General features: G+C 47.3%; 2 protein-coding genes across 2 annotated transcripts; one reads left to right on the top strand and one right to left on the bottom strand.

The window, feature by feature from the left end:
- Nucleotides 1-1857: 1857 nt before the first annotated feature.
- Nucleotides 1858-3559, top strand: LOC125551872 (galactinol synthase 1). Its single transcript, XM_048715253.2, has 4 exons — nucleotides 1858-2305; nucleotides 2404-2727; nucleotides 2818-2952; nucleotides 3050-3559. Exons 1-4 carry the CDS (start codon nucleotides 1979-1981, stop codon nucleotides 3284-3286), a joined length of 1023 nt encoding a protein of 340 aa, XP_048571210.2. The 5' UTR covers nucleotides 1858-1978; the 3' UTR covers nucleotides 3287-3559.
- A 739-nt stretch (nucleotides 3560-4298) lies between these two features.
- Nucleotides 4299-5006, bottom strand: LOC147976025 (uncharacterized). Its single transcript, XM_087520688.1, has 2 exons — nucleotides 4679-5006; nucleotides 4299-4564 (listed from the first exon to the last, which is right to left on the bottom strand). Exons 1-2 carry the CDS (start codon nucleotides 5004-5006, stop codon nucleotides 4299-4301), a joined length of 594 nt encoding a protein of 197 aa, XP_087376814.1.
- Nucleotides 5007-21228: the final 16222 nt, after the last annotated feature.

The raw sequence follows: 21228 nt of genomic DNA, 5'->3' as shown, positions 1-21228 counted from the left end.
TGTCGGCATGCAATTAGGGACCCTCGACAATTGACACCTAAATAGTCGCGAGTAGATAATTGACACCTAGATAGTTGCACCAAAATATCCAACTGCAAAAAACTAGTGGCGAAATGATGATGGAAAACTAGTGGCGAAACACTTACAAAAAAATTATAATATAGAAAAAAAGAATAAAAAACACAGTGACATAACAAAAATATCCAAAGCACACAGACAAGTCATGTCGTCTTCTTCTTTAGATTTTGAAACAAATTAGTGGCGAAACTCTTACAAAAAACTAGTAGCGAAATGATGGTGGAAAAACTAGTGGCGGAACACTTACAAAAAAAATTATAGTGTAGAAAAAAAGAATAAAAGAACACAGTGACATAACAAAAATATCCAAAGCACACAGACACGTCAGGTCGTCTTCTTCTTCAGATTTCAAAACAAATAGTGGCGAAACTCTTACAAAAAACTAGTGGCGAAACGATGGTGGAAAAACTAGTGGCGAAACACTCACAAAAAATTTATAGTATAGAAAAAGAAAAGAAAAAAGAACACAGAGCCATAAAAAAATATTCAAAGCACACAGACAGGCCAGGTCGTCTTCTTCTTCAGATTTCGAAACAAAAACAAACAGAAAAATGGAAGAACAATGGAGGGAACGGGAGAACTGGGGGAGCGGAACAGGCGAAAGGAGAGGGCGACTCGGGTGGTGGCTAACGTATCGATCTAATGTACTCTTGTACTCTTGGGCTAGACTTCGTATATATCCCATATCAAACAAAGGAGACGCCGGCCCAACAAAAAAACAAAAAGAAACAATTCCTCTCCGCTGTAGGCCTCCCGGGCCGACAAGAGGATACGAGGATCGATAGTGATGCGGGCAAACACTCAATCAAAACAAAGCAAACAGATCGGACGGCTGGACATTTAAATGTGAGATCACTAAAAAACATCTAGATGTGAATTAGTCATTCTGTAGAGAAAATATGGGGAGAGGCCCCACCCCGGTTGAAATCAGGGGGGCCAAAGAGATTAGATAAGGCAAGTTACGTAACATTACGTAGGTCGTACGTAGATCTAGCATTTTTCTAGTAGAAATGTGTGTAATTTTTTCCATCGCTTCCTAGGAACACTAGACTAGAAGAAGGAAGGACTACGTAAAACTTGAAAATCTGAAAGATTCTAGTGAAAAATAATTGATAAAGGAAAGATTCTAGTAATCAAATAAGGAAGGAATCTATTCACGAAAATGGGAGAGGAATGATTCACCGTTATTTTCGTGGCATCAAGAACATAAGTATAGCATATTTCTTTCTCATTCAAGTTCAGATGTCAGTGGGATCTAAGGTAGGACGTCGGGGTGAGGATTGTCCATTGATCCGACGACAGGAATATCCCACCCAAGAAAGTAAACTCTAGTTAAAATGGATCATCAATTGCCTTCAACCTTTGCCTTTTGCATAATTTTGACTAATTCGGCAACGATCACTCGAGAGATTCTGCGACGGTTGCCATGTACGTACGCAACTAAACACAATCACAAGAGCAATTAGCGCCCTTCTCACCCGATTGACAATGCAATTTCGGTTTAACCATGGCAGTGAATGCGGGGCCCGCCGTGCCATGGAGAGGGGACGAAAGATCGCTCTCGCATTCTGTACACTTCTCGCGCCTTCCTGCTGCCGCTACCGAAACTGCCCCCGCGAGAAGCTTCCGTCCACGGCGTCCCGGCCGTCCGATCTACAATCTCCGCCAGGCGTACGCGTCCGATCGCACAGGCCATGCTCCCTGACCGACGACGTGGGGCGTTATCCAGTGGACCAGTCCGCCCTGCGTTTCCTTATTTATAGCCTCGCTACCCACCGTGAAACCTCATCAGAAATCCCAAGCCAAAAATCCCACTCTCGACGAGCCTCAAGAGCTCAAGCCCGAACACAAAAGCTCAAGCCCGAACCCAAGAAAGCTTCCTCCCCGAGACTAGATCAAGATGGCTCCCGAGCTGGCCGGCAAGATGGCCGCCAAGGCTGCCGTGGCGGCGGCGAAGCCCGCGACGAAGGCGTACGTGACGTTCTTGGCGGGGGCAGGGGACTACTGGATGGGCGTGGTTGGGCTTGCCAAGGGCCTGCGCAAGGTTGGCTCGGCCTACCCACTGGTGGTAGCCGTGCTGCCCGACGTGCCCGAGCTCCACCGCAAGATCCTCGTCTCCCAGGGCTGCATCGTCCGCGAGATCGCCCCCGTGTACCCGCCCGAGAACCACACCCAGTTTGCCATGGCCTACTACGTCATCAACTACTCCAAGCTCCGCATCTGGGAGGTAAAATTACCATACCACCTGCATGTCTCGCTCACGTTTGTCAGTGTGTATGGCAGTAATGGTGTGCTGATCTGTTATTGACTTGGTTTTGAACGCAGTTTGTGGAGTACGAGAGGATGGTGTACCTCGACGCCGACATCCAGGTGTTCGAAAACATCGACGAGCTGTTCGATCTGCCCAAGGGGCACTTCTACGCCGTGATGGACTGCTTCTGCGAGAAGACGTGGAGCCACACCCCGCAGTACCAGATCGGCTACTGCCAGCAGTGTCCCGACAAGGTGACGTGGCCGGCCGCCGAGATGGGCCGGCCGCCGGCGCTCTACTTCAACGCCGGCATGTTCGTGCACGAGCCCAGCATGGCCACCGCCAAGGCGCTCCTTGACACCCTCCGCGTGACGCCGACGACCCCATTCGCGGAGCAGGTAAGCCGCTAATGATTTTTTCTCGAGAGTCCAGATTTGGCAGTAATAACGGCGTTCGTGCTCACCTTGTTCTTGCTCCCTAATCTGCAGGATTTCCTGAACATGTTCTTCAAGGAGCAGTACAAGCCGATCCCGCTGGTCTACAACCTTGTGCTGGCGATGCTCTGGAGGCACCCGGAGAACGTCCAGCTGGAGAAGGTCAAGGTGGTGCACTACTGCGCTGCGGTAAGTGGACTGCCCTGTCGGTCGCTGGTATGAATTTCGGTCGGTTTCTGGCTATTGCTTGCATTCTTACGGATGGATCGGTCACACATGGTCGCAGGGATCGAAGCCATGGAGGTTCACGGGCAAAGAGGAGAACATGGACAGGGAGGACATCAGGATCCTCGTCAGGAACTGGTGGGACATCTACAACGACGACGAGAGCCTCGATTTCAAGGGCCTGCCCGCCCTGGCCGCCGACGCCGACGAGCTCGAGGCGGCGGCCAAGAAGCCGCTCCGCGCAGCGCTTGCGGAAGCCGGCACCGTCAAGTACGTCGCCGCGCCCTCGGCTGCGTAATCCCCGGTCGCCTAGCTCCGGCCCGTGCCACTGTGGCCATCAAAGCAGGAAGCCGGGCACCTATAAGCATTTGCATTTTGGTATTTTGCGTCTGTTCGGTACCAAGTTAGCAGTATCATTTCAAGTTCAAGATAGGAGGTTTGATCGAAAGAGTCCACGTATGTGAATATACCCTCGACCCTTTGTGAAGTAGGGTGTTGTCTCGTCCTGTATGAAAGAATTATGTGTGAGTCAATAGGAAGCTGCAAAAATTATGGCATATTTTTCACGTCAGCTTCTCTCTCACTTACGTTTGTCAGCTCTGCTTTCCTTGTCGTTCTGTCTCTAGAAGGACGAAATGCGTCATTCTCGGGGAGAAAAAAAATGCTGCGATGGGTGATGCACGGCCAATCCTTCTCCCTGACCCTCTTCACGTTTCTGGATGATTCTAAAGCCAACTCCACCGCACGATCCAAACGGACGTCCATTTTATTTGGATTCTGTCCGTTTGGATAGTGATTTAAGGTCGTATCCGGACATTTTTTGAGATGCGGTGGCCATGCGTCTAACACGCGGCCGTATCCATTTGCCCCATCCTGTTCGCCATGGCCAAAAATACCTACATTCTTATCAAAATTAGTTTGTATGTCTAAATATTTGTCTAAAAATTAAAATAGTTTTACAATATAATTAAAATTGTCCTTAACAAAAAAAAATTACAATCAAATCGAAATTGTCTTGACTGAACATAAAATGAATCAATACGTCTATTGATTGCCAATATGATCCCACACGTGTTCAATCAAGTCATTTTAAAGATTCAAATGACATGATGGAAATGCACAAATTGTTTAAATGTGATCGGGTCTTGGTGCAGGGACTCAATATTTTCACCTTGATAATCAAATCCTTGGTCGAAGATATTTTCATCACGCTCGTCCTCGACGATCATGTTGTGTATTATCACACAAGCAGTCATCATCTTCCAAAGCTTCTTTTCATTCCATGACAGTGCAGGGTTTCGAACGACACCTCATCGGGATTGAAGTACAGCAAAAGCACGTTTCACATCCTTTCTAACACTCTCTTGCATTTGGGAAAATCTCTTTCTCTTCTCACCTTGGGGTTTCGAGATTGTCTTCACAAAAGTTGACCACTGAGGATATATACCATCAGCTAGATAGTATCCCTTGTTGTACTGGTGGCCGTTGATCTCAAAGTTGACAGGTGGGGAGTGGCCTTCTGCAAGCCTTGCGAAGACTGGAGAACACTGCAGCACGTTGATATCATTGTGAGAATCTGCCATGCCGAAGAAAGAATGCCATATCCAAAGATCCTGCGAAGACACCGCTTCTAATATGACAGTGCACGCGTTGACATGCCCCTTGTACTAGCCCTGCCAAGCAAATGGACAGTTCTTCCACTCCCAGTGCAGACAATCTATGCTGCCAAGCATGCCTGAAAAGCCTCTAGCTGCGTTGGTCGCCAACAATCTCTTTGTATCAGCTGCAGTTGACTGCCTCAAGTACTCTGGGCCAAACACCTCGATCACAGCCTGACAAAACTTGTACATTGACATTCGACATGTTGTCTCACTCATGCGCACATACTCATCCACCAGATCGCCCAGAATTCCATATGCAAGCATGCGGATGGCCGCGGTGCATTTTTGGTAAGAGGAGAATTCAAGCTTGCCAAGGGCATCCGTCTTGCACTCGAAGTATGGATCATGAGCAACCATTCCCTTTCGGATACGATTGAACACACGCCTTGCCATTCGAAAACGGCGACGGAATTTATCCGGCTTAAAGAGCGGGGTGTTGAAAAAGTAATCGGCATAGAGCGAGGCGTGGCCTCTCTCCCTGTTGCGGTTCAGGTTGGGAGCACGGCCAGGGACTGACCCCCTGTACCGAGGAAGCTGCCGTTGAATATGGTCGTGAACGACCAGTGCAGCCACCACAAGATTGTCATCATCCGATGACGAATCGTCCGATGAACAAAGAAAGTGATGGAAGAAAAACTCGTCTTCACTGTCCATACCTTTGTTGGCAAAATGTCGAACACCTTGCGGTTGTGGTGGCGAAGAGGCCGCGATGATCACCTCGACGCAGTAGGGGTGGTTGCCGGCCGGCTACTGACCGCTTTGGAGCTCTCGTTGGAATCTGCCGCCGCTGCCGTGGTACGTCGCCGGCGGTCGTGTCCCCTCTGCCACCGACAAAGACGGCGACGGTCAAACCTCCTCCGATCGACGACCAAAACTACAGCGAAAGCGCGGGCGTGGTGGTGGCCATGTCGAGACGTGGTTTGGTATGGACGGCTGGGGGGGCTGCGCGGTGAGGAGGCGGCCGGAGAATAGCGACAGCGCCGGAGGCGGGGCGGGGTGGGGAAGAGAGGGTGAAAGCTAGTGTCCCCGACAGACGGGCCGGGGACAAGGGCGTGCGTCGAGGCCATCCGCGCGCGTCCGTCTCACTTCAAACTGAGCGCAAGTTTGGGCCGAAGAGGGTCGAAAATGAACGGAATCGGAACATTTATTCATTTGAGGCCACGCGTTGGGCCACGCTATTTGTTCAGTTTACCTCAAACTGACGCACCAGGACAAGATAGGATCGCGGGCGAAGTTGGCCTAATACTTCATGCTTTTAACGGAGCTCGAGTAGTATGGTTTATGACGTACGGCTATGTACGTCGGCCCAGCGGCAACCCCAACTCGGAAGAGCCCGGCCCCCTTGTATCTAGCAGCCTGGCATACTATTCTAGTATGCGGTCCCTTTGCTCAAAGGGTCCTGTCAGCGTTTTGATTGTGTGGATTTCGTGGTCGCTCCGGGGCAGCTGTGCGCAGGACGTGCTCCACCGGTGGGGGCTCTCCCAAGTGCTGTCCAAGTGTCGATCTCATGACTGGCCGGTGAAATGGACGAGGAAAATTTCGTCGGTGAAATGGTAGTCTCTCGACCTTACTATTTTAGTAATAGAAACTTAACAAATCCACGTACCCTATCCGATGCAGCTGCGAAATGTGAGGTCAGACAGCGAGCGTCGATTGCTTCTTGCTCTGCCCTCGTGTTACTGTCCTGGATTACGTAGTCTATTTTTACAGTCGGACATGGCCGGTGGTGAAAACTACGGTTTGACTCTCGTTTCGTTGCGAAACTGCCAGGGAACCGTCAGTTGACTGGGCTCAGCCGATTTGATGACGTACCCGCACAGGAGACGCGCACGTAGCATCATGATGCTACCCTCGTAAAGCCGTTCAGTTAAATTGCTCGATGTGGAGCATGTCAGAGCAACTAGGTCCAGTACAAGTGATATTAACTGCACATGAAGTCCATTTCTGTTCCTGGTGATACATTGATATAACTACCGACTGGCACGCGTAACGTATAGAACTATTTTCTTACGAAGGAAATTGAAGAGCATTGATAGAACAGCACCTACGTCGGTCGATCGGCAACCGCACACAGTCGCGCGGCAGTGGACCGACTGTCGTCGCGCGTACGCAGTACACACTTGAGATACCAAGGACTGAGAGGGCAACTTCAACGTGCAACCACGAATGATCCAGTCACGCTCTAATGATAAACTGATAGAACAGGCGGCCCAACACGCGGTAGCAAATGGACCAATGTCCGTTTTCGATCTGCTTTCAACTCATTTCCAGCCCAACTTTAGACCGCGTTTGCGGCCAAACGAACGTGCGCGGGCGGGCGAGGCATGTGCTCTGTCCTGCCTGATCCGCCCGTCGGTGACACAAACGCCCCTTTTTTCTCTTTCCCTGTCGTCTTTCCGTCCCACGCCATCGCCACCGTCACCCTGTCCCCGGACGCGTTTCCTTCCACCAAGGCCGTTCAAAACACGACCACGCCATGACATAGCCGTCCCACGCCCGCGATCCGGAAAGCTTTTTGCCGGCGTTCATGGTTCCTTGTTGCCGGTGGAAGAGGAGCTACGGCCGCCGACGTTGCCCATCGACCCCAATAACTTCCAGCAGGCGTGCATTGCCGCAGGGCACCCACCACCGACCGAACCTTGCTTTGTTGCCTGCGAGGGGAGTTGGACGTGCATTTCCCGGCCACGTCTCAACCATGACCGCAAGGTGTTCAACGCTTTGCTCACAAGGTACAATAGATAGCGGGGATGAGTATTTCTTTCACAACTTCTTTTGCTCATCGGACGATCATCCTCGGATGATAAAGAGCTTGTGGTCGCTGCATTGGTCATCCATGACCACATTAGTAGGAAGCGGCCGCGGTTCAGGGGATCAATCCCCGACCATGCTCCGGCCTTGAACCGCATAAGGGATAAAGGCCACACCCTTCTCTATGCCGATTACTTTGAGAATGCCGCACTCTTCAAACCACATCAATTTCGTCGCCGATTCCGAATGAGGAGACATGTGTTCAATTCGTATTCGGGAGGGAGTGGTAGGATATGACCCATACTTTGAGTGCAAAGAGGACGCTCTTGGTAAGATTGGCTTCTCTTCTTACCAGAAATGCACTCCGGCTATCCGCATGCTTGCATATGGAATTCTTGGTGATCTTGTGGATGAGTATGTGCATATGAGTGAGTCCACATGTCTCCTCTCAGTGTATAGTTTCTGCAAGGTCGTGGTGGCAGTGTTCGACCCCGAGTACCCGAGAGAGCCGACTGTCGCTGATACAGAGAGGTTGTTGGTGATCAATGCTGACAGGGGTTTTCCAGGCATGCTTGGTAATATAGATTGTATGCACTCAAAGTGGAAGAACTGTCCATTTGCTTGACGGGGGCAGTACAAGGGGCATGTGAAAGGTGTCACTGTCATACTTGAAGCGGTGGCTTCACGAGATTTGTGGATATGGCATTCTTTCTTTGGCATGGCTGGTTCTCACAAATGATGTCAATGTGCTTCAACGTTCTCCAGTGTTTGCAAGGCTTGCAGAAGACCACTCCCCAAAGGTTAATTTTGAGATCAATGGCCACCATTACAACAAGAGATATTACCTAGATGATGGTATCTATTCTCAATGGTCAACTCTTGTGAAGACCATACCTATCCGCAAGGAGAAAAGAGATAGAGGTTTTGCCAACTGCAGGAGAGTGCTAGGAAGGATGTGGAGTGTGCTTTTGGTGCGCTTCAATCTCGATGGGGTATCGTTCGAAACCCTGCATTGACATGGAGCACTCAGAAGCTTTGGAAGATGATGACTGCTTGTGTGATCATGCACAACATGATCATGGAGGATGGGCGTGTGTAAGGGCATTTTCCTACTTTGTGTTTTGGATGATGATGGCAACCCTTTGTTGGTCTAATCGTGTGCTAAGTGCTTCAGGTTCTCGGTGATTAGACTTACATCGGTTAGCTATTCTCTCTGGAAGGAAAAGATCAAAGACGGGGTTTTCTACGTGTTTATCTCTTTGGTCGTAGGGAACCCGTACTATTAAGAGGGAATCCACATTGAAAGGAGTTTGGGGGATCATTGCACGTACACATCTGCCACACCCTCCTTTACATTCTTTGTCTTTTGAGAGAGAGAGAGAGCTTCCCTTCCTTCTTTACTGCTTGATGTGTTCCCCTAGCGGTTGTACCGCCCGTGTGAGCGGTTGTACCGCTGGCTGTTGGCGCTTACCCAACCTCCACCCCAGGGGTAATACTGAAAGTGCAACTATCCCTAGGTGGTTTTGGTAATTCATAACAACATATAGCTCATTGAGCTAATGCTATTCCAAGATGATTATTTCAGAAAAGCTCAATGATTGGCATGGCATGGATGTGAAAGTGGAACCCTCAAAATACTAAGACCAAAGGATTGGCTCAAGCTCAAAAGCTCAAGACTCTTCATTTTATATTTTAGTGATCCAAGATCACATTGAGTCTTTAGAAAAATCCAATACTATCAAGGAGGGATGAGGTGTTGCTTAATGAGCCTCTTGCTTCATGTGCTTAGTGATATGCTCCAAAACCCTCAACTACTTTCCATATCCACATATGACCTAAACCCTAAGCCAAACTCGGTCCTACCGATTCTTCCTATCCGGCGCCACCGAGTTTCACTTGTCATTAGCCACTGCCAAACCCTAGCAATTCGGTCCTACCGATAAGGATCTCGGTCTCACCGAGATGGGGTTGCAAACTCTCTGTTTCCCTTTCGTAACTTTTCGGTCTCACTGAAAGAGTGAATCAGTCCCACCGAGATTGCAATGTAAACTCAGTGTTTCCCCTTTGTAACTTTTCGGTCTCACCGAGTTCCACTCGGTCTCACCGAAAGAGCAAATCTGTCCCACCGAGTTTGCCTGACCAACTCTCTGGTTAGCTAATTACCAAATTCAGTCTCACCGAGTTTGTGTAATCGGTCTCACCGAGATTACGTTATGCCCAAACCCTAACCACATCGGTCCTACCGAGTTGCATGTCAGTCCCACCGAAAATCTCTAACGGTCATTAGGTTTACATTTTCGGTCCGACCGAGTTTATTGATTCGGTCCCACCGATATTGGAAAACTGTGTAACGGTTGGATTTTGTGTGGAGGCTATATATACCCCTCCACCTTCTTCTCATTCGAGGAGAGAGCCATCAGAACACACACACCATTCCATCTCATATGTTCTGAGAGAGAACCACCTACTCATGTGTTGAGACCAAGACATTCCATTCCTACCATATGAATCTTGATCTCTAGCCTTCCCAAGTTGCTTTCCACTCAAATCTTCTTTCCACCAAATCCAAATCCTATGAGAGAGAGTTGGGTGTTGGGGAGACTATCATTTGAAGCACAAGAGCAAGGAGTTCATTACCTACACACCATTTGTTACTTCTTGGAGAGTGGTGTCTCCTAGATTGGCTAGGTGTCACTTGGGAGCCTCCGACAAGATTGTGGAGTTGAACCAAGGAGTTTGTAAGGGCAAGGAGATCGCCTACTTCGTGAAGATCTACCGCTAGTGAGGCAAGTCCTGTGTGGGCGATGGCCATGGTGGGATAGACAAGGTTGCTTCTTCATGGACCCTTTGTGGGTGGTTGCTTCTTCGTGGACCCTTCGTGGGTGGAGCCCTGTGTGGACTCGCGCAACCGTTACCCTTGGGTGGAGCCCTGTGTGGACTCGCGCAACCGTTACCCTTTGTGGGTTGAAGTCTCCATCAACGTGGATGTAGGATAGCACCACCTATCCGAACCACGGGAAAAACATCCGTGTCTCCAATAGCGTTTGAATTCTCCAAACCCTTCCCTTTACATTCTTGCAAGTTGCATGCTTTACTTTCCGCTGCCTATATACTCTTTGCATGCTTGCTTGAATTATGTGATGATTGCTTGACTTGTCCTAAATTAGCTAAAATCTGCCAAGAACTAAAATTGGGAAAAGGTTAAGTTTTTATTTGGTCAAGTAGTCTAATCACCCCCCCCTCTAGACATACTTTCGATCCTATAAGTGGTATCAGAGCTTTGGTCTTCATTTGCTTTGATCTCCATAGCTTTTGGTGGTCATAGCCTTGGTTTCACAACCTAGGAGAGTATGGCGTCTAGCGAGGGAAATTATCACCGTAGAGGTCCTTACTTTGATGGTACTAATTTTGCTAGTTGGAAGCATAAAATGAAAATGCATATTCTTGGACATAACCCTGCCGTTTGGGCTATTGTGTGTGTTGGTTTGCAAGGTGACTTCTTTGATGGGAGAGAACCGAACCGTGAAGCTACCGTTGATGAGTTGAAGATGTTGCAATACAATGCTCAAGCTTGTGATATTCTCTTCAACGGATTGTGCCCCGAAAAATTCAACAAAATCAGCCGTCTTGAGAATGCAAAGGAAATTTGGGACACTTTGATTGATATGCACGAAGGTACCGACTCCGTCAAGGAATCCAAGTTGGATGTGCTTCAAAGCCAACTTGACAAGTTCAAGATGAAGGATGGTGAAGGTGTCGCTGAAATGTACTCTAGGTTTGCTCTCATCACAAATGAGATTGCCGGCTTAGGAAGTGAAGAGATGACCGATAAATTCATCATCAAGAAGATTCTAAGAGCCTTGGATGGAAAATATGATACCGTGTGCACATTGATCCAAATGATGCCCAATTACAAAGATCTCAAGCCAACGGAGGTGATTGGAAGAATTGTTGCTCATGAGATGTCACTTAAGGATAAAGAGGAACTTCACAACAAATCAAGTGGTGCCTATAAAGCCTCATGTGAAGCCCCTACATCATCAAGTGAGAAACAAGACTTCAATGAAGAATTGAGCTTAATGGTGAAGAACTTCAACAAGTTCTACAAGAGTAGAAGCAAAGATAGAAGCTTCAAGTCAAGGTCCTACAATGACAAAAGATCTTCTAGTCGAGAGCGAAACTGCTACAATTGTGGAAGACCCGGACACTATTCCAATGAGTGTACGGCTCCCTACAAGAGAAGAGAAGATTCTCCAAGAAGAAGAAGCAAAGAATCACCACCAAGAGAGAGAAGGAGTAGAGATGATCGTTATGAACGAAGATACTCACGGAGAAGCAAGGATTCGGAAAGGAAGGAAAAATCATCAAGGAGCTACACAAGAAGAAGACATCAAGCTCATGTTGGTGAATGGGTATCCGGCTCCGACTCCGACAGCCACTCCGAGAGAAGTTATCACTCCGACTCCGAAGATACTCAAGATGAAGGTGTTGCCGGTCTAGCACTTGTGTCAACCAACTCCTACGACATATTTGACTCACCAAATGAGGGAATTGGAAGATGCTTCATGGCCAAAGGTCCTAAGGTAACACACCCCGAGTATGTTGATTTCAATAGTGATGAAGATGACTTGTTAGGTGATGATTTGCTTGTTGACAACTCTAGTGATGAATACTATGATGAAAGACAAATTAATCATGCTAATCAAGATAAAAACGAATGACAATGATAAGGAGAAGATTGAGGCTCTAACTAAAGAACTAAAAACTCTTAAGTTAGCTCATGACACTATCTTCGAAGATCATCGAGAACTTTTAAGAGCTCATGAAAAATTACGCTTTGAAAAGCTCAATCTTGAGCAAGAGCATGAGTTCTTAAAAGCAATCAATGATGATCTCCGCAAGAAAAGTTCTTCTTACATTGCCAAGCGTTTACTCTTATCCACTTACATGCCTCAAGTCAAGTCTAACAAGAAAGATTCTTCCTCTAGTAGTAACAATGATCATGCTAAATCCAATATTGTTGCTTCTAGTAGTTCTCTTGATTCCACTAATGATTCTCTTAGCCAAGTTACACTTGAGCAAGAAAATAGCTTATTGAAGGGAATTATAGAGAAAGGAGTGTACAAAAGCCTTGCCGGGAGTAAGCAATTCGAGGAAATTGTGCGCAAGCAAGGAATGCACCGGAAGAATCAAGGTGTTGGTTTTGAACGAAAGTTCAATGCTAATGGAGTTGAGTGGGAAGAAGATCAATACCCCAAGACAAAGTTTGTCCCTCAACAAGAGAAGTATACTTCTTTCAAGGGGACACAAGCTCAAGGTGATCTTCCACCACAAGACTAGAAGCAAAAAGGGAAGGACAAGCTTCAAGAGGAAATTGATGCATTTGAAGAAGCTCCAAAGACCTTAGTCAAGTGGATTCTCAAGACTACTTAAAGCTCCACTTCATCAAGTACGACTACAACTCCAAGGATTCCCATCAAGATGATGTGGATCCAAAAGAAGAAGAAGTAGAGAGTTCTTGAGGGTGACTCCGCCAACATACTTCACTCTTATCATTTTGGCAAGAACAAGTGCAATCAATTTCCACATCTTGCACTAGTTCAAGGAGTCACAAACCCTCTTGTTGGTAAGACAAGGGACAAGGTAACCTAAAAGTTTTCATGGACATCATTTTTTGTGTGCATCACTCTATGTCTATGGAAATCCTTGTTTGTTCCTTGTGGGACTAACCCATGTAGGTATTGAAAGTGCAATTCACTCAAATGGATAGCTCCAAGTGATCTACATCAACATTGAGCATCCACATCTTCAACATCTACATGAAGTCATCATCGACAAAACCCAAGGTTAGTTCATCCCTCTAAGGGGGGATATCACATCTAGGGGGAGCTTTACTCTAAGACTTGAGCTAAAGCAACTCTAAAGATGTGAACAAAACAATGCTTTATGTAAAAGTGATAAACCCACTTGAGCTTAAACGATGAGTATGACCTATGATCAAGTGTTCTCACTTGACTCCTAAGTCAATATACTCATATATAGATGACCTAGTCATCACAAATTGCTTGATAGATGCTAGAATTGGTTGTGCATGCCTTGACACATATTTCATTTGCCATCTTATTGTGTGAGCATGCTGGTTGCATAATTTACTCATTCGAGGACATCCACTTGTTGTTTTGATTGTTTGGTTTTATCTTCTTTCGCCAAGTGGATGGACAAGAATGCCTAAGAACCTCCTCTAGGTATCTATGCTTTTCTCGTCTCAAACTCTATTCATGCTGCATCACAAAATTTGATCAAGTCAGATTCGAACCACTCTGTGTGAGGAGCGCTCGGAGTCCCCGATTCGTCATAAACTTAAACTTCCAAAACCTTTTTATGATTCTCGGTCTGACCGATACTCCACTTTCGGTCCTACCGAGATCATTAAGTTGATCTAGGTTTTCGATCTCGGTGCAACCGATTTGAACACTTCGGTCACACCGAGTTTCAGTAACTGCTTGCAGTTATGAATCTCGGTGCCACCGAGTTGTTCCACTCGGTCACACCGACAGGGTCGGGCTATATATAGTCACGGGCAAAATTTTGGAAATTTCTCCGAACCCCTTCGCCCGCGCGATAGCCTGCTCTGCCCTCGAGGTCTCCGGATCGTCTTCTCGCCGCCAGCAGCCTCCAGTCGCTGGTCTCCGTCGCCGTCAACGGGAATTCTGCCCCGCCGTTGCCGCCGTAGCAAGTCCCCGCCGAACTAGGGTATGGACTTGATCTTTGTGCTATTCCTCAATCTGATTCCTAGCACATTGTGATCATATTGATTCTAGCCACGTTTGAGAAACTTCTATCCAGTCAAAACACCCGTAGATTAGGGTTGATTCGAAAATTCTAGGTTTAGGTTTCCGCCGAAACCATCTCGGACCCACCGAGTTAAAAACTCGGTCCCACCGATTTGGCTTATGCCATTGCACAAGTGAGACTCGGTCTGACCGAGAATTACTTATCGGTGTGACCGATTTTTAAACTCAGTGAAACCCTAGCAGTCTCGGTGCCACCAAACTGTGACTCGGTCCTACCGAGTTCACTAGGTTAGGTTTCAAAACTGCGTCGGTATCACCGAGTTTGAAAATCGGTAGATCCGAGATGATTTCAGTGGGAAACTAAAACTAAGTTTTTGGATCATTCTTTTGCAAAAATCTCTGCATTTTGTGATGCTCATCTTTTCTATCTCATCTATAATCTATTCACAGGGTCAGCAGTCAGTTTGCAGCATGTCTGATCAAAGTGATAGCCAAAATATGTCAGAGCAGCAAGTGGTGATGAGTGAGGGCACTAGTCCCTCCAGTTCATCTGATGAAGGCAGCAGGAGCACTCCTAGCAATGTGCCAAAGGCTGCCACGAGACAAAGGAATAAGAGAACTTCAGATTCCGAAGATGAGGACTATGTGGCAGAGGAAGAGGCCACTTCCAAGAGAATTGAGCCAGCTCAAGGCACTAAGCCAGGTCTGAAAATCAAAAGGCCAGCAGGCAGGCAGCCCATGTCAAAGGCAAGAGCCTCAACTGAGAAGCCCACTCCCCAAGAGCCAGTTGCAGCTGAGGGCAAGAAAAGGAAGGAGAGGGTGAAGAAGACTGTGGCTAGAGTGCTTGGAAAGGCTTCCATCATGGAAGAAGAAGAGGAAGAAGAGATAGCTGCACTAGCGCCCAAGGCACCCAAGCTAATGGGAGATGCCATAAAATCAGGGGGAGCTGCTTTCAAGGCCAAGTCAGCTCCAAAGCCAAAGCCTAAGAGAAATACAAGGAGCATTCCTGCAGCTGAGAAGAACAAGGCCCCAGTGCCTGAGACTGTTGCTGAGGATGAGGAAGAGAATGTCCTGAGAAAGCTAAAGCCCAAGATCCCAGACCACAACGATGCTCATCCTGTGGCTGAGGACATGAAGCTCAGGAGAGATTCAGGGCTAAGGAAATGGAGAGAAGCAGACCCATATGCTTCAAGGAGAAGGACAACAGTGGACTACAGGTTTCACACCAAGGAGCAGCAGGATTTCTATGAGACTGTTTTGCTAGATAAGAAGCCAATTGTCTGTGACATGAGATGGGTTGACTGGACCTACATGAGGGAGAAGGAGGAACACTACCCAGGAGTATATGACAGCTTTCATGCTTGTGGAGTAGCTGACTTTGTTGGGCAGAAGCTCACAAAGTGGAACGAGGAGCTCATCATGCAGTTCTACTCCACGTCACACTTTTATCCGGATGGGAGGATCACATGGATGTCTGAGGGTACAAGGTACCAATCCACAGTTGCTGAATGGGCACAGATCATTAATGCCCCAGAGGAGCAAGATGATGACTTGGATATCTATGCCAAGAAGAAGATGGACCACAACTCGATGTCGAATATGTACAAGGAGATCCCAAATGAAGCACTTGATACCTTCAAGTTTGGATCAGTACATTACCTTCTGTCAGGGCTCCCGACTATCAATTGGATCTTGAGGCACACCTTATTGCCCAAGTCAGGTGATCACAAGATGATCAGAGGCCATGCTATCAACTTGCTACATGTGTTTGATGTGCCTCAGAAGTTTACGGTGATGAGCCTCATAGTGGAAACTATCAAGAGGACTGCAGCAGATCAGAAGAGGAGCTGCGGATATGCCCCTCAAATTCAGGAGCTCATCAACTCCAAGATGGGCACGGGCATATATCTATTGGACAAGGAACACCTGCCCATCCGTCCAGATTTCGAGGACAATCAAGTTGTCATGACTGAGAACGAGCCATCATCTGCCCAAGCATTTGCAAAGAAGGAGAAGGCGAGGAAGGAGAAAGCTGCCAAGATGCCTACTCAAGAGGAGGCATCTGAGTACTTCTTGAAGACCAAACAAGAGCAACTTGGTTACTTGATTGCATCCACGCTGAGGATTGAGCAAAGTCTGGCCACCCTCACTCAGAATCAGCAGAGCCTAGAGAGAATCATGGAACAGAAGTTCTATGACTTGGATGTCAAAGTAACGGAAGTTCAGTCTGCAGTGGAGCAGCTCCAAGAGGACATGCAGGAGAGAAGAGGCAGGACTACCACTGCCTTTGCCAGAGTGCCAAGAGGTCCGAGGTCGTCTGCCATGCCAGTTGCTGACACCAGAGCCACCACTTCAGCACCAGCTACAGCCTCAGCTCCAGCATCTACTTCAGCTCCAACTCCAGCGACTACTTCAGCATCTACCGAAGCCTTCGTCCTTGGAGTGATTCGGACTCCACCACCACCAGAAGATCAAGCCTGAGCGTCGATTTAGCACTATGCATTTTCTAGGAACTTTTTGGTAACTTGTTGCCAAAGGGGGAGAAGATGTATAGATCATAGGCTTCGAGAGAGAGAGAGTGTTACTTTTCTCTCTTGCTTTATTTGGTGGTTTTTCAAACTTGTTTGCTTTTGAGTGCTTGATACTACGTTATTTGTGAGACATTGATGATCATGTGTTTGATCATAAGCTACACTTAATGTTTGCTTATTGCTATTATCCTATCTATCTTGTGTGATCATTCACTATTCTTGGTGATGAGTGCATGTATTTCATTCTTATCATTTTGAGCGCTCCACCAAGATGTATGTGACATGGAAGAGTAACCCATGACTCTAACTCTTTGTGCATTTGCAGTCCAAAGCAAATTTTAAATATGCACAAATTTAGGGGGAGCTCTTACTTATCACATACTTCTCAAAGCGACGATATAATTCTTGCTTATTATCATTTGTCGAAGCTTTGATCTATATGTTGTCATCAATTACCAAAAAGGGGGAGATTGAAAGTGCAACTATCCCTAGGTGGTTTTGGTAATTCATAACAACATATAGCTCACTGAGCTAATGCTATTCCAAGATGATTATTTCAGGAAAGCTCAATGATTGGCATGGCATGGATGTGAAAGTGGAACCCTCAAAATACTAAGGACAAAGGATTGGCTCAAGCTCAAAAGCTCAAGACTCTTCATTTTATATTTTAGTGATCCAAGATCACATTGAGTCTTTAGGAAAAGCCAATACTATCAAGGAGGGATGAGGTGTTGCTTAATGAGCCTCTTGCTTCATGTGCTTAGTGATATGCTCCAAAACCCTCAACTACTTTCCCATATCCACATATGACCTAAACCCTAAGCCAAACTCGGTCCTACCGATTCTTCCTATCCGGCGCCACCGAGTTTCACTTGTCATTAGCCACTGCCAAACCCTAGCAATTCGGTCCTACCGATAAGGATCTCGGTCTCACCGAGATGGGGTTGCAAACTCTCTGTTTCCCTTTCGTAACTTTTCGGTCTCACCGAAAGAGCGAATCGGTCCCACCGAGATTGCAATGTAAACTCAGTGTTTCCCCTTTGTAACTTTTTGGTCTCACCGAGTTCCACTCGGTCTCACCGAAAGAGCAAATCGGTCCCACCGAGTTTGCCTGACCAACTCTCTGGTTAGCTAATTACCAAATTCGGTCTCACCGAGTTTGTGTAATCGGTCTCACCGAGATTACGTTATGCCCAAACCCTAACCACATCGGTCCTACCGAGTTGCATGTCAGTCCCACCGAAAATCTCTAACGGTCACTAGGTTTACATTTTCGGTCCGACCGAGTTTATTGATTCGGTCCCACCGAGATTGGAAAACTGTGTAACGGTTGGATTTTGTGTGGAGGCTATATATACCCCTCCACCTTCTTCTCATTCGAGGAGAGAGCCATCAGAACACACACACCATTCCAACTCATATGTTCTGAGAGAGAACCACCTACTCATGTGTCGAGACCAAGACATTCCATTCCTACCATATGAATCTTGATCTCTAGCCTTCCCAAGTTGCTTTCCACTCAAATCTTCTTTCCACCAAATCCAAATCCTATGAGAGAGAGTTGGGTGTTGGGGAGACTATCATTTGAAGCACAAGAGCAAGGAGTTCATTACCTACACACCATTTGTTACTTCTTGGAGAGTGGTGTCTCCTAGATTGGCTAGGTGTCACTTAGGAGCCTTCGACAAGATTGTGGAGTTGAACCAAGGAGTTTGTAAGGGTAAGGAGATCACCTACTTCGTGAAGATCTACCGCTAGTGAGGCAAGTCCTGTGTGGGCGATGGCCATGGTGGGATAGACAAGGTTGCTTCTTCGTGGACCCTTTGTGGGTGGTTGCTTCTTCGTGGACCCTTCGTGGGTGGAGCCCTGTGTGGACTCGCGCAACCGTTACCCTTGGGTGGAGCCTTGTGTGGACTCGCGCAACCGTTACCCTTCGTGGGTTGAAGTCTCCATCAACGTGGATGTAGGATAGCACCACCTATCCGAACCACGGGAAAAACATCCGTGTCTCCAATAACGTTTGAATTCTCCAAACCCTTCCCTTTACATTCTTGCAAGTTGCATGCTTTACTTTCCGCTACCTATATACTCTTTGCATGCTTGCTTGAATTATGTGATGATTGCTTGACTTGTCCTAAATTAGCTAAAATCTGCCAAGAACTAAAATTGGGAAAAGGTTAAGTTTTTATTTGGTCAAGTAGTCTAATCACCCCCCCCCCTCTAGACATACTTTCGATCCTACAAATACCCTAGGGTTGGACAACCCAGCCGTGAACGAGTGGTTGTACCTATGCTCCCGGGCGGTGGTACCGCCACCAAGCTCAACAATGACTGCGGCAGTTGTTCCGGACAAGTATCGCTCAACAACCGGACAAACTTCTGTTTTGATGCGGTACTTGGGCGGTGGTGGCCCGGTTGGTCCGGTTGTTCTCCGCACACCGGTACCACCGGTGCCCTGAGCGGTTCTACCGCTTGGGACTTAGCCGCCCAAGCATCCAAGGCCAGCCGGTTGCACCGGTGCTATACCGCTCAATCACCGCACACAGGGGTGACACCCTACTATTTCAAAGCGGTGGTTGAGCGGTGGCTGGGCGGTTGTTCCGGTTGTTCACACCGACCGGTACAACCGCTCGCTCGCCCGGTTGTACCGCCTGGTAGGGTTCTACAGGTAAACCGTGAGTTCCGGTTGTACCGGGACGAGGTGCGGTTGTACCGCTGTAGTGCTGATTTCATACTAATGGTTGGATTTTAGGGTTTGCTATATAAGGGTGGTTCTTCCACCTACCACATTCACCTCTTACCTATCTCACTCCACCATTAATGCCACTCAAGCTCTCTTGCCCGATCTCTCTCTCTAGCCACTCAAACTTGTTAATTTTCTAGGGATTGAAGGAGGAGACCTAGATCTACACTTCCACCAAAGGATATTTGCTTCCCCCATACTTTCTTGTGTGGATTTTGTTACTCTTGGGTGTTTGAGCACCCTAGACGGTTGAGGTCACCTCGGAGCCACATTCCATTGTGGTGAATCTCCGTGGTTTCATTGGGAGCCTCCAATTCAGTTGTGGAGAGAGCCCCAACCTTGTTTGTAAAGGTCCGGTCGCTGCCTCCAAGGGAACCAATAGTGGAATCACGGCATCTCGCAAAGTGTGAGGGCGTGAGGAGAATACGGTGGCCTAGTGGCTTCTTGGGGAGCATTGTGCCTCCACACCGCTCCAACGGAGACGTACTTCCTCTCAAAAGGAAGGAACTTCGGTAACATATCCTCGTCTTCACTGGCTCCACTCTTGGTTATCTCGTACCTTTACTTGTGCAAGTTTATATTGTGTTGTATCCTTTGCTTGCTTGTGTGCTTGTTGTTGTTGTGTCATATAGGTTGCTCACCTAGTTGCATATCTAGAAAACCTACTTTGATGCAAAGTTTAAATTGGTAAAGAAAAGCTAAAAATTGTTAGTTGCCTATTCACCCCCCCTCTAGTCAACTATATCGATCCTTTCAATTGGTATCAGAGACTCGTCTCTTTATTAAGGACTTTGCCATCCGAAGAGTATGGTTGACATCGTAGACGGTGAGGAGGAGCACCCGGTGTGATTCCATCCTCGTCTACGGCCGATGGGGGAACCTCGCTCTGACGTAAGGAGCTCAATGTGGCCTTGGGAACATTTAAAACCTCCATGACGGCCGAGGTCAAAGGCGTGCTTAAGAACTTTCTTGATGGTCTTAAATTGTCCACTGCACCGTTGGAAGTGGTTGATCCCACTAACAAGGTGACGGATGCTAACTCCGACAAGGGGGAAGCTTCTAGTGATAAAGTTCCTCTGTCTAGTGGTAAAAGTGGAAATGGCATATTTGCCCATGTGGAACCTCCACTTACCTATGGAGGAACGATTCCCTCCACTCATTTAAATCATGCCAGTTCTCCTCCTAAGATTGTGAAAAATGAGGATTTTGACGCTTGGGTCTATCGCTTTAAACGTCATTTAAATCATGTTAATACTAACCTTTGGAGAATCATTGAGCAAGGTTTCTATCCGCATGACCCAAGCAACTTCACCCCAAGAGAAGCCGCAGATCATCAATTCAACGAGAATGCTCTCTTCATCATTCAAGATGCAATCCCTCCTAAAGATATTGCGCATCTCCGACCATTCACCGTGGCAAAGGAAGCATGGCACCATGTTGTTTCCCTTTACAAGGGAAGCGCAAGCATTCAATGCTCCAACTATGAAGTAGTGCAAGATAAAGTCGATGAATTTGCTATGAATGAAGGTGAAGAACCTCGTGAGTTCTACCGGAGACTAACCACACTCGCGGTCTCACTCCGAGATCATGGGAGCAAGGATACAAATGAAAATTGGATCAAGCGGAAATTTCTCAAAGCCATGATGCCTTACCATAAGTCCATGTCCTCCGTCATCCGTCAAAGGACGGACTTCCACACCTTGTCCTCAAGTGAAGTGTTGGATGAGTTTGTGGCAATGAGTATATTGGACAAGACCGCCGAC

This window comes from Triticum urartu, chromosome 4A, assembly GCF_056163025.1.
Source record: "Triticum urartu cultivar PI428250 chromosome 4A, HENAU_Tu73, whole genome shotgun sequence".
NCBI classification, from domain to species: Eukaryota; Viridiplantae; Streptophyta; class Magnoliopsida; order Poales; family Poaceae; genus Triticum; species Triticum urartu.
Note: the sequence above shows the minus strand (reverse complement) of the source record. Positions and strands in the feature narration are given on the sequence as shown.